Genomic DNA, 13,251 nt, shown 5'->3' on the forward strand with positions numbered 1-13,251 from the left:
AATCCAGAGTTACAACAAACTGCCCCTAATACAAACACAAAGTCCAATCTGCTGTTAAGGTTAAAAAGTTGACGTCCTACATCATGTTTCCGTGGAAACAATCAGGGGACTCCCAGTGACTGAAACAACTCGTCTTCCTCTCTGAGGTGAGGATGAACGGATCAGTCTGAGCTTTGACTGTCACAGCAGCAGAGAAGATGGCGTCATGGTCTCACTGGCAGTCGTCTGTAAAGTGTGTGATGGGAGTAAAGAGGCGGGGCTTGCTGCGGACAGGCTGCAGGTCGCCGACGTGGCGAGTTCTGTCTCTTTAACTCAGGCACGTGAAAACACCTCTGTTCAAACAACAACTGAAAAACATGGACACAACTCCACCGTGTCTGAGTCACTGCCTCACACTGTTATCTGCCCTGACACGCCAACGGTGAAGGTGTCACTGAGTGTGTGTGTCTGTGTGTGTGTGTGTGTGTGTGTGTGTCACGTAGAGAAACACAAAGTGAGAGAGCAACTGGAGGAAAATGTGCGTTTGTCGCTGTGGATTATGGTCTTTGTCTCCGTCTTTTGTCCAGAGCCGACTTCAACGGCATGATTACTGTTCAACCCCCCCTACACACACACACACACACACACACACACACACACACACACACACTGACCTCTTTGTGAAAGTCAAATGCACAATGCTCCGTCATGTCAAGTTAAATCATCCTCTGCAGCCGACAGACAAGAAAAACAAACATTTTCACATATGTACGAATGTGACACACACACACACACACACACACACACACACACACACTCTGGGAACTAGACATAGACATTCATTTCCTGCAGACTAAACTTACAAATAATTACCAGTTTGTTGACGACTTGACTAGTTGGACGATGACATGATCTGTCATCAGTCAATCAGCTGAATATTTTCTCAGATAATTAACAGATTGTTAAAGTCAAGTTGTTAAATCTATAAAACATCAGGAGGCTGTGAAGCTTCTTTGTGAAACGATGCTGAGAGAGTTTGTCTTGTTTGTCCGTCGCAGGTCTCGACTCGCTGATTTCCACATGAACTGCCAGATGACGCCTCACACCGTCACCAGCTGCCCTCACGACAACTACCACGGCTGCCTCATGTCCTACGTCGGCCTCATCGGTCAGTCTGCTCGTTTCATCAGAAACATTATTGTGGAGTGTTATGTCTAAGTGTGTAAATGAGGTTTTATGTAGAGCAGAAACCTGAACGCTGGATGAAAACAGGTTCAAACTTCTTGTTTCGTGTTTCATTTAAAATGTTCCATCTTTTATTTGACTGAAAGATAAGTTGAGGCTGTTTTTCTGTTTTGTTTCAGGTGACTCACTTTTTCTCTGATTTGATTCCCAATATGCAAAACAGAAGATGCCTCTTCTCGTTTCTTCTCGGTTAATCTCCGTCCTAATTCTTATTCCTCCTCCTCGCTCACTCTCTCTCTCTCTCTCTCTCTCTCTCTCGCTCTGTCTCGCTCTGTCTCAGGCTCTGACGTGACGCCGAACTACAGCGACAGCAGTCCGTCCAACATCACGCTCAGCCTGTGGTGCACCTGCAGGGGCACAGGAAGTCAGGAGCAAGAGTGTGACGCCTTCCACCGCGACTTCACACACAACGCCTGCCTCAGTGAGTGTGTGGTTGTGTTACTGACTCACAAACACGTGGGGATTAAACATATGAAGACAGAAGAGGCAGATAACAATAAGGTTAAGTCAGAGTTTAACTCCAGGCTGCAGGTTATTGGTTTAAATCATTTAAATCCAACAGAAATGTCCATGATGTGGAGAAAGTCATTATGTAAATTGTTTAACGATACTTCAGCAGATTTGTTTGTGGTGATTTCAGAGACTCCATTTGTGTGTGACGTGCCTGCAGCTTTATAGAAGCTCTTATTCTGATAATCACAGAAAACGCAATCCAGTCGTTTGGGTACGGATCAGAGGGAGGGACTCTTCTCGTGACCGAGCCCACATCCACCTTCTTACCCCCCGCCCAGCCGCCAATCATCTCCAAACCTGCTCCTGCTCTACACGGCAACGCAATCAAACCCATGGACAGTGCGTGTATGTTCTCCACCTGCGCCAACCTGCAGGCGAGTGTGTTTCATTTGGTTTGTTTCAGTTTCATGACTCTTGTTATTTTCTGGATGTTTCTTCAGGTTAAATCATGAAACGTCTTTAATACCAGTTTGTCGTCGCAGCTGAAAGCTTTGAACCTTTCCATCTTCACGTCCCGTCGGTTACAGGAGTGGATAAAACAAGGCTTTTGTCTTTTCTACGTCACAAACAGAGTCGAACAGACGGTCGGAGGTTCACGAGCTTTGCTCTTCTTCACCTTCACACACATTAACGTCCTCCTGCCTGAAACCTGGGACTGTGGAAACCATCCATTATACAGAGAGGAGAGGTGTAAGGCCAATCTGAGTTTCTATCCATTATGTAACAGATGATTATTCAACATTTCCACATATAATGTGACTGGATCTAGTTTTATTAAACAGCTGCATTTTGAACGCTCAGTTTATGTGCTCACATTATTATACACCAGGAAATATGTACATACTGATGATGAGGTTAATGATGAAGAATAATGAAAACAGCATTTAGGACGTCTGACACTCGTCAATAATCTTCATCACAGAAATACAACGTGACCTTTCACCTCACATCTCTCTGCAGCGCTGCATCATTTATAATTAGTCTGGTCCGTCTGAGCTCATTAGCAAATTATCATCAATTTACAGTCGAGGTTTTGGTCGATGTGGGTTCATCTGTTTCTTTTGCTTATTTAAAAAATATTTAAGTCGGAGAGAAGTTAAGAACTGAAATAGTTCAAAACGTTAGTAGCAGGTTCGTGAATCTCTAAAAACTCAGATGACGTCATTATTACAGCAGCACTGAGTGAAGGTGGATCCTGGGTTTGTCTTCACATCAGTGTCGCTGCTGTGGAAGACAAACAGATTGACCGGTGAGTCTTTGTGTGGCCGTCAGCTGGTGAGTTCACAACCCCCGAGCAGGATGATTCTGTTTTATTGTGACAAATGTTCTCGATTTAGCTCCAGTGACAAAAGCTCTCCGTCTGGTTCATGGAGCAAAGTGGCAAAGCTCTGTCCGTCAGCACTTTTAAAAATCCATCTCTAAACACCTGGAATGTGCAGACGAGCGTTTCCAGTAAATATGAAACCACTGTGGCGAGGTCAGAGACGAAGTGAGAGAGGAGCAGATAAGAAGAGACACGATCGCAGAGTGAAAGCAGAGTCCCTCTGGATGCTGTGTATTACCAGCTGCACGCTGCTGCTGAGAATTTACTCTGAATGGTATCACCTTTCTAAAGCACATGAATATAGCTATCACTTCTGTGTGAGCTCTGCTGAGCAGCCGGTTTACAGGAATCAGACCTGCAGAGGCGTCAGGTGTCAGAGGAGGTTACCGCAGCAACAGTCAATATGATAATGATTCAGCGCACGGTTTAATCATCACTATAACAACCTGCTGTGTGTGCACACCCGTGCATATTTGTGGATTTGCACTTATGTATTTCGGGGGAAATGACAATGATCCGACATGAAGCGTTTCCAGGCGGCGCGCCACGACTTCCCCATCACTGAAAAGAGTTTTCTTCCTCCTCGTCGAGCGATAAGATCTGATTGGCTCTCCCACCCAGGCAACAGGAGGAGATATGCTAATGAGGCGCCGACAAAGAGGCTGATGGAAGACGCAGATAAATGATGCTGTGTGTGTGTGTGTGTGTGTGTGTGTGTGTGTTGGAGCAGGCACAAGTGTGCATCTTTGTTTACGCTGCTGTTGCTGCTCTGCATCTCAATGACTTCACTGATTCTCATCGTGGAACAACAGGTCTGTTATCTGGAGTCTCATTATCATGACTGATCTCCTGAACGTGTCACAGGACGCCGCTGGAAACATCTCGCAGGTTCACGTCCTGACCAACGCCTTCAACTATTTACACGTCACTTCTGGGAAATCAGAGTTTTTCTTTAGGCACATCTCGACGTACTATAATACCCATGAGTCTCGGCTGCAGAAGAAGCCAGAAGCTTCTGTGGATTAGTGCGGAGGCTTCATCGATGCAGTTTTGAACAAAGCACGTTTCCATAGTTACTGAGATCATCTGGAACGTGAAGCTGCCACTTCCTCAGGAGTCGCAAGAGCCGACAGTCAAAGAATATTTTCTTAGTTTGATTCAGTTTAATTTCCATCCAGAACTCAAAGAGGGAGAATCGACGCCTTCACAGCAGGAACACAGAGCAGGTTCACACTCTGTGTATTTGTTAACAGGACGAAGCTCGACTCGTTACGATGTTCAGACCAAACACAGAGATTTAAAAACAAAGGACGAGATGGTGAAGAGCTCTTGTATGTTTGAAGCTCTTCAGCTCTAGTTGGATGATAACTCACTGACCACCAGCAGATGTTAGGGACCTACCATCTTCTGGTTCACGTTCTCCACCGGCAGCTACTCTATGGAGACGACACTCTCACACACACGACATCTGTGGTTTCAATTTAAATCAATTCAAACATTCCACCCACCGAGGGACGAGTGAGGAGGGCGGGAGAGAGTCGGAGAATATCTTGATTCTTTAAAGTCTCAGAGAAAAGTCAGAATCTTTGTGTTTTTATTGACTCAGATTTATACTCTGCTGAAATGTGTTCTATACGAGGATACAAGTCTGAAGATGTAGATAACAGATGGAATCATTTGTTAAGCAGCCAGTAATTATCACTGTCAGTAAAGAGCTAAAAAGAGAGACCGAAAAATCATGTGTCTGGTCGTGACTGACGGCGTCTGAAGCAGAACGCCGGCGGGGAAAGAGCAGATGGTCGGTCAGTCACAGTTTCTGAGTGGCAGCTTGTTGAGAACAATTCCCTGTGATTAACAACAGAAGAGCAACAGAAACTCTTCTTTAGCAAAGTGAATGAGCTGAACGTGATTGTTTCTGATGCGTTCTCGCCACCTTGTTTCACAGGACGGAGGTCAGAAGTGCGTCCCCTCTGATGAGTACGAGTGTGAAGAGGTGAGCGGCTCTGATTTCACACTTCTGTGTTCTCACTCTGTAAAATCTCATTACTGAAGCAGAAATTACACAAATTCATGAGGGGGCGGCTGCAAAGTTGATTTCCCTGCAATCATGTGGTGGATGTTGATGTTCGGGTGGCGAACAGGTCCGTCATCATGTCAACAAGCAACAGACTTTCTGTGTCATAATAATAATTAGAGTTTTATTGAGAGAGTGGAGTTTACATCCGGCTACTGAATTAACTCATCACACAAAAGGCCTGGAACAGATCCAGAGACAGTTCAGAGACACTGACTCAGACGTTCTACTTGTGAATGTTTAGATGCATTTTTTATCAAAGAAAACTTTGATAAAAATAACTGCAGGAAGAATCAATGAGATCAATTTCACTGAATGAATCTCTCCTCACTAATGCTATGTTTGTCCCCCCCCCCCCCCCCCCCCCCCCCCCCAGGCTCTGTTAGCTCAGGAGTCAATAGACTCTCAGGGCTCCGCAGGTCCGAAGAGCAGCAGCTGGCGATCAGCTCCACTCCTCCAGCACATCTCTGTGACTGTGTGTGTGTCCGTCCTGCCAACGTTTCTACTCTACATCTCATTAATGTGAACTCAAGCACACACAACAACAACACACACACACGCACACACACACACACACATATTCAAACTCCTAAATGGCAAGACCCCATGAAAGTCACGTGACTCGGCGCCGCTCGCTTCAGGAAAATGTCAAACGGGAGACGTCCAAACATCAACAGAGGGAAATATTCTGGAGGACACTCAGATTCACTGGCGCTGTCGACACACACACACACACACACACACACACACACACACACACACACAATGAAGGAGAAGAATGGAGGAGGACGAGGCCAGACTGTGGATTCTGTGAGACGGACAGAGAGAGGGACAGCAATGAATAAGAAAGGCACAGAGACACTCAGGCTTTTTGGATCTCACTGACTTCATTGCCAGCGTCGCTGTCTGGAGGGTTCGTGTGTTTTCTTCTGCCGCTCGGCTCGGACTCGCTTCCTCTAGCTTTCTTGGATCTGAGACAACTGGGCTGAAAAGCAAAGGGACTTTGGCTCAAGCACAAAACCACACAGACACACACCCCAACAAAAAGACACACACACACACAGTCGCACAACAAGTCTTAAAGTCAGCAGCCTGAGACAGAGACGGGACTTGGGGGCCGGAGATGGGACAGATCCGTCCACAGTGTTTGTCAGCTCAATTCATCACTGCCCTCGACCTCTCCTGTGGCTACACATGTATACTGCACACATACCAAGCACACACACACACACACACACACACACTCCGTCACCATCCCCTTAGACCTCGTTAGCGGGCAAACAGGGTCCACACACACACCCACACCCACACACACACACACACACACTCATGCTGTTCACCAGTGTGCTTTTTGCGGGTCTTTATCTTGGTTTTAGTTTTGTCCACATTCTGTATAAACTTTATTTAATGTGGAATATGAAAAGACCAAGAGTCTCAATGAAAGAGTGTATATTTCACTTCATTGTGTTAGTGTACAGTTGTGTGAGCGAGTCCTGTGTGTGTGTGTGTGTGTCTGTGTGTGTGTGTGTGTGAGGATTTGACTCTTATAAGCAACTGAAACCATATTGTGAACGTGTATCACCACTGACTGCTTGATGTCTACAGATCCTGTCATTGATTAAACCCTGAAAACTCATCTCTGTTCTTTATAATCACATCTTCATTCAAATGTCTTCAATCAACACTCGTTACTCATTATGTTAATGAGCCCCGCCCCTTTCTGCTGGTCACGTTAGAACAGGAAATCTACTCTGAAGAAGAAGAAGAAGAAGAAGAATCGTCACATCAGAAATCACAGACACTGTGTCGCTAACTTCGGATAAACTTCGGTCCTGATCACCAGCTAGCTACCTGAGCTAACTTAGCTACAGCTGTTATGGACAAACTACGAGGACTCTGTCCCATCGTCCTCTGTCACTGCAGGATCTCAACCAAGCGTTAGAGGAAACTGTCTGAGACCGTTTGTCTCACATTTAAGGACAAGACAGAGACGCAGAGCACCAATATAACATGGTGCTCTACAGAGACTGGTGCATTATGGGTTGTTGCAGTGAGATATAGAGTGAGTCTCTCAGAGTTAAGGTCAATTTTTCCATTTGTAAGACATGCAGCTCGACCACAAATCAAAAGTGCTGATCCAAACTGGAGGGAAGAGCTCCGGCCAGTTAGAAGTGTTCGTCCAGTTTAATCTGCAGGATTAAAAACGAGTCCTCATCTCCTGACATCTGAAGATCTGTCACACTGACCAGAGCTCGAGCCGTCACAGATGATGAGCTCTGACGGACTGAAACATGCTAATTCAAAAAAATGAAAGTGAACATTGGCTCAAGCCAAAAGTCAGAAAAAGCAAACAAAGCCAGTGAGTGGAAAATGAAGGGGGGGGGGGGGGGTTCTCCCGAGGCCAACGGGATGGAGTGACCTGTGGAGGATCCCTCGGGCAAGACTGGGCGTTTCAGTCAGAGCCAAACTGGCACCGCAGTTCAACTCAATGTCCCCAGAAGAGGAGAAGTCAACCAGCAGCAGCAGTTCTTCACTGACATCTGAGGAGTGTCCCCATATGGACAGACAAGTCCACGAAGAGGACGTCCAGGAGGAGAATGAAAGGTTACGTCCGAGGTATTTTAAACCCTGTCAGGAGCCTGCAGGTGTTCGTGTGAGGGGTCGTGTTTCGATGCATCTGAATGAAATATTTGTGATTATGGTGAAACTTGACGTTGGCAGCCGAGCAGAGTTTACACAGGTTTTAGAGAAAGAGAGGACGTGTGGAAACTACAGTTAAAGCTGTTGAAGTGAAGTTTCTACGCCGTGACCTCTGACCTCAGGCTTCCAGAGTTTTCTCCCTCTGTTTAACTCTGAACGAGGGATTCATGAGACCAGCAGCTGATCCTGGTGATGATGCATCGAGGAGCTGATTAAAACCTGCACACACTCACTCACTGACTCAGACATTAGAGAATCAGAGGAACAACGATTAAAACAATAAAACAATCTACGTGTGTGTGTGTGTGTGTGTGTGTGTGTGTGAGTGTGTGTGTGTGAGTGTGTGTGTGTGGGCGTGCACCTGCATTTTACAGCTTCTTTATTTCCCACAGTTCTTTCCCTCTCCTCCTCAGCATCCTTCAGTTCAATCCCTGCAGCTAATCTCTCAGTTTGATCCAGACGTCAGTGATAACAGGTCGTTTTGAACCAGACTCTGCATCCATCTCCATCTCCTCTGTTTCCAAACTGAATCCCTCCGTCATGTCTGCTTCATCCTCCGTTACATCTTCATCGATGTGATTCATCTGCCTCATCACTGCGTCTGTCCCACTGCTCATCGTCTCGCGGCTCACTTCGTTTTAACACTTTCTTCACCAGTAAAGTAAAAGTAAAGTTCAACTGTTCATTAAGCAGGTTAGTTGTGTAACTTGATGGATATGTACTGTGATGATCAATGTCAGCTGGACTCGCCGCCGCGCCCCCGCCCCAGTGTTGAGGCACCGGGGAGGCGGGTCTATAATCAGCCACCAGATGAGGTGAGTGCAGACGAGGCTCCGGGGATGAAGTCCAGGCTGTGGTTGATAAGAGCCGACACCCCCGACAAACAGAATAATGAAGTTTATATTTGTCTCTGAACCTCCTCGTCTTTCCAAGTTTACGTCTCCGTCTTCTACGTGTGCGGCTCCTCTTCTTCATCCTGACAGATTTGTGTTCTTCCAGTTTCACGTCCGTCACGAGTTAGAAACCTCAGAGACACGTGGTTTCTCTCATGGACTCACTCTGACATGTTACAGGTGTTTTACTTGAGGCTGCAGGAGAAGATCCAGGACATGTCCAGAGACACTGACTGATTTGTTCTCACAGAGAGAACCTGCAGAACATGTGAGGAACACGTGAGGAACATGTCAGGAACATGTGAGAATGACAGGACAGCTGTAAATACAGATGTACTGTAACTGGATGTGTGAGAAATGTCCGCAGTGACATGTGTAATGTCTGTGACTAAAGAGACACTCTGTCGCTGCCTGTCACTATAGCAACCAGTGTGGGAGGTGTGATTATGAAACAATGGGGGGGGGGGGGGGGGGGGCTCGGAGACATGGACAAGATGAAGAAAGAGATAGAGAGAGATGGAGAGAGAGAGAGAGAGTTAAAGTTTGCAGCGTCTACAAACAGCCACAGTAACTGAAACCTTTGAATTATAAAAATGCTGCAAACGTTCTCACTTTAACATTTAATATCTAAACTCGACATCTGATGACGGAGCCTCAGCTTCATGAGCCACACCGTCATAATATCTCGGAGAAGAAGAAGAAGCGGACCTGGTCTCACCGAGTATCAGAAGATGTCAACCGTCGAAACGACATCATAGATATTCAAAATAAAAATGTCTGACAGTCACAAAGTTATGACGCTTGTTTAAAATGACAATCAATCTGTTAACTTCATCAATATGAACGTCGTTAACATCTGTTTGTCCAAACGAGCCGGAGCTTTAACGATGTTTATAATAAATGTGTTGAACAGGAAGTGACAGTGGTCATTCAGCAGACAGAGTGTTGTGTTGTGTCTTTGTGCGTCTGCAGGAGTTGTGGAGGCTGCGAGGCAACACACAAACATTCTTCTGTGTTCAGCACAATAAACTTCTCTTAGTCCTGAATCTGAATGGATGTAATTGTGTAAGCCTCTGTTAGCGTGTGTGTGTGTGTGTGTGTGTGTGTGTGTTTTTGTGCAGTGTGTTTAAGACACAGCTCTGTGATAATCGGTGTGAAATTAAACTCCAAACTGTGTTAAAGAGTCTTGACGTGTTGTCTGCGCGGAGCGGTGGCGCTCAGTGAGGCCTGTTGTGGATATCAGTGTGATCAGAGAGGGTTGATGCTGCTGCGGGGCCAGATTACAACCCGCTGTGCCCGGTGTCCCATTAAATATCAGTGTGCCTGAAAGTGTCCTGTTGGAATAAAAGCTCAGTAACACGATGCTGCTCCTGAAATAAACTAGAATCTGAGCAGTGATACCGTTGCCCTGCAGACGGGGGGGGGGGGGGTTACGGGAAGGAGAGCAGAGCCCCCCCCCCCCCAATGTTCACTGTTGTGCCTCTAAGACGTCAGAGGCATCGACCAGCGAAACATCCGAGTCGATCAAGTGTAAGAGAAAACTGTTGTTTCTATGGTTTAGTGTCGACTTTGAATAAAAGATGGAGGATTCTATAGAAAACAATCAGAAGTGACGAGACGAGAGGAGGGAGCACGACATCATCATTAACGTGTCGTCACAGCCGGAAAATCAAACTGAAGTTAATTAGACATTAGCCTGTTAGCTTTGTAATTAGCTTGTTAGCCCCCACAGCTCCAGTCAGAGCCATACCCCCCCTCCCCCCCCCCCCCCTCCGTTAAAACAAACATCTGAAATATTGTTTTCATAGAATTTGTATTCATGAAGTTAAATAAAGCAAAGAACGAGTGGTGTCCTCTGAAAGACGGACATCATCGTCATCATCATCAGCTGAGAAAACGGGGACCACAGTTCATGACGAGCTCACTGGAGTTTATCAACAGTCACATACACGGGTTAGATCCCCGGATCAGACCCTCGGGCCCCAGGCGTCTCAGGGGCCAACAGATTTATCTGGGACCTTTAAACACGGTGACTAATCACAGCGATGACAGAACAGAGCAAGAAGCTGAGTGTAGCGGAGACAGGGACAGAGAGGAGACGAGGACAGAAAAGAGACAGGGACAGAAAAGAGAAGAGGACAGAAAAGAGACGGGGACAGAAAAGAGACAGGGACAGAAAAGAGACAGGGACAGGAAAGAGACGGGGACAGAAAAGAGACAGGGACAGAAAAGAGACGAGTGCTAATAATATTCAGGGTTAAAGTCCTGGAAGTTGTATTTGAATCATGTCAGGTCAAAGTTTATTTCACGTCTCCTGGTTTATCTGCCTCATACGACAGTGTTGAGTTTGAAGCCAAACAGGAAGTCACCAAATTTATTTTATACCTGAACAATGATCGAGGACACACGGACACACACACACACACACACACACACACACACACACACACACACACACACACACACACACACACACACTCTCTTTCTTTTATCATCAGAAACCAGTTCCTGCAGCCTCAGAGAAAATAAATTGGATGAATGGATTAAAATGCTGCGGAGCTGGTTCTGAATTATTCATCCTAAATATGTAAAAAGATAAAATCACATCACACCTGCAAAATCCAACAAGTGTTCAGAATCTGGATCAGATCAGGATCAGAATCAGGATCAGGATCAGAATCTGGATCACTGAGAGATTTCTCTTCTCCTCACTTTGACCTGATGATGTTTGTGGAAACATCTGCTCCAGACTCAGCAGCGGTTTTGTTCCTGAGGATAATGACACCGAACTGTTCCTGTAACAAGCGTCCGTGTGAACGCAGCAGGTTGTTGACTCTCAGTCCTGCAGGAGCCGGTGTCGGCTGCAGAACTCGGCTCGGTTCACACACACGGACTTTCTCAGTCCTACATTAAAAAGCACCGGTCGACCGATCACATTGTGTCTGTGTGAGCCCCGCGGTCTCCCTGGACCGCCCTGGTTTCCTCCCTCAGACGGAGCAGAGCCCTTTTCCTTCAGGGCCCACTAGTTTTAGAGCAACCTACTTACCAGTGTCAGAGAGTCAGAGCGTCTAAAGACACGAGCAATTTATTCTGTGCAGATTACAGTCACCTTCCTCTTTACCGGCTGTCTCCTCCTCTGCTGTAGCCCGTTTATTCTCTTCACTTAAACACACACTCTGCTGTTTGTGCCTCAGTGACACGGACTCACATGATGTTCACTGAAACCTCAGGTAACACACCGATCATCGCCTCTGTGTTATCAAACGGATCCAAGCTGCACCAGCGAGAGTTTCCTCTGATGGGTAAACAGCAACGTGTTCAATCAAAGCAGCGACCTCTTATTTTGAAATCGTCTTCTTTGGTTTGTCTCCTCCAAAGATTGTATGAACTGATTTGTGAATATGCAAATAAATTATTCCGACACCACCTGAACGCACCAACCATGTCACCCAGCTCTCAGTCAGGCTCCACCCCCCCCACTCGTCCAAATATGGTTAGTTCTTGTTTCAACAAACCAAGATGGCGTCAAAGCGGAGGCCTCAAAACGTGGCGGTGGGAACGACGCTTCACTCTCTGAATGTGAAACCTGAAGGAATCCACTGACGGGAGCGAGACGCTGCAGAACAGAGCATCTTCATGTGTTTAACGCTTCTTCGGCGCCGCACGTCTGAATGTTCGTCGCTTCACTGAAGCCGATCACAGTCGACTCTGACTCGTTCTAATTACGACAACTTGCCAAAATAAAAAAATACGAGATGAAAACAAGAACGGATAATAACTCAACAATAAACTTCCTGTGCTCATCCCTCAGAGCTTTGTGAGAAGTGTCGACACAACCCTTTGTTATTGTGGGGGGGGGGGGATTCAAGCAGCATGCATGCTGGGTAATCAGGGAGCTGATGCAGAGACGTGTTTTAATGTCGTAAGCGTGTTTCTGACTGCAGCACTGAATAAACGACACTTGTCACTGTGTGGCTGAACTCCATCAGCTGCACTGCGACACGTAGGGAACATGTGCTTCAGACTAAAATAAGACCGAGGCGTGTCAAAAAGAACACACGTGACGCTCCACTGTGAAAACTGGACTAAATTACACCATGGCTCCTGGTTCACCTGCACATCTGGATTAGAGCAGAAAGATGCTGAAGTGATTTCTATTCTTTTATTTATCGACGGGGAACAGACACAACTCTGTAAATTCATCTTCCAATAATTAACTGTGTTTGCTTACTTAATTTCCCAGGGTGCCGCTCTGCAGATGGTCAGCATGAACTGTTCAGTGAGCTCAGCTGTTTGTCCGTCATTAACTCTCACACACACACACACACACACACACACACACACACACACACACACACACACACACACACACACACACACACACACACACACAGGACAGGGAGAATATTCTCTCTCTGCAGGTGTGAAAGAAATATTAGTTTACTGGAGTAAACATGCAGTAGAAGTACACGTATGTAGGTAAAGTTTGCATGTTAACACAGATTTCAGAGTGTAAGGTGAGC

At 46.2% G+C, this 13,251-nt stretch overlaps 1 protein-coding gene across 1 annotated transcript in view; it reads left to right on the top strand.

Moving 5' to 3' along the window:
• The window catches only part of gfra2b (GDNF family receptor alpha 2b), a 36,207-nt gene extending 29,436 nt beyond the window's left edge, over positions 1-6,771 (top strand). Inside the window, exons 6-10 of the mRNA XM_069513408.1 lie at positions 1,038-1,147; positions 1,505-1,645; positions 1,927-2,111; positions 5,007-5,054; positions 5,512-6,771. Of these exons, the coding sequence (XP_069369509.1) occupies positions 1,038-1,147; positions 1,505-1,645; positions 1,927-2,111; positions 5,007-5,054; positions 5,512-5,661 (634 nt within the window). The 3' untranslated portion in view covers positions 5,662-6,771. The remainder of the gene's footprint in view (positions 1-1,037; positions 1,148-1,504; positions 1,646-1,926; positions 2,112-5,006; positions 5,055-5,511) is intronic.
• Positions 6,772-13,251: the final 6,480 nt, after the last annotated feature.

The sequence above is a fragment of the Paralichthys olivaceus genome, chromosome 18 (assembly GCF_024713975.1).
Source record: "Paralichthys olivaceus isolate ysfri-2021 chromosome 18, ASM2471397v2, whole genome shotgun sequence".
NCBI lineage: Eukaryota > Metazoa > Chordata > Actinopteri > Pleuronectiformes > Paralichthyidae > Paralichthys > Paralichthys olivaceus.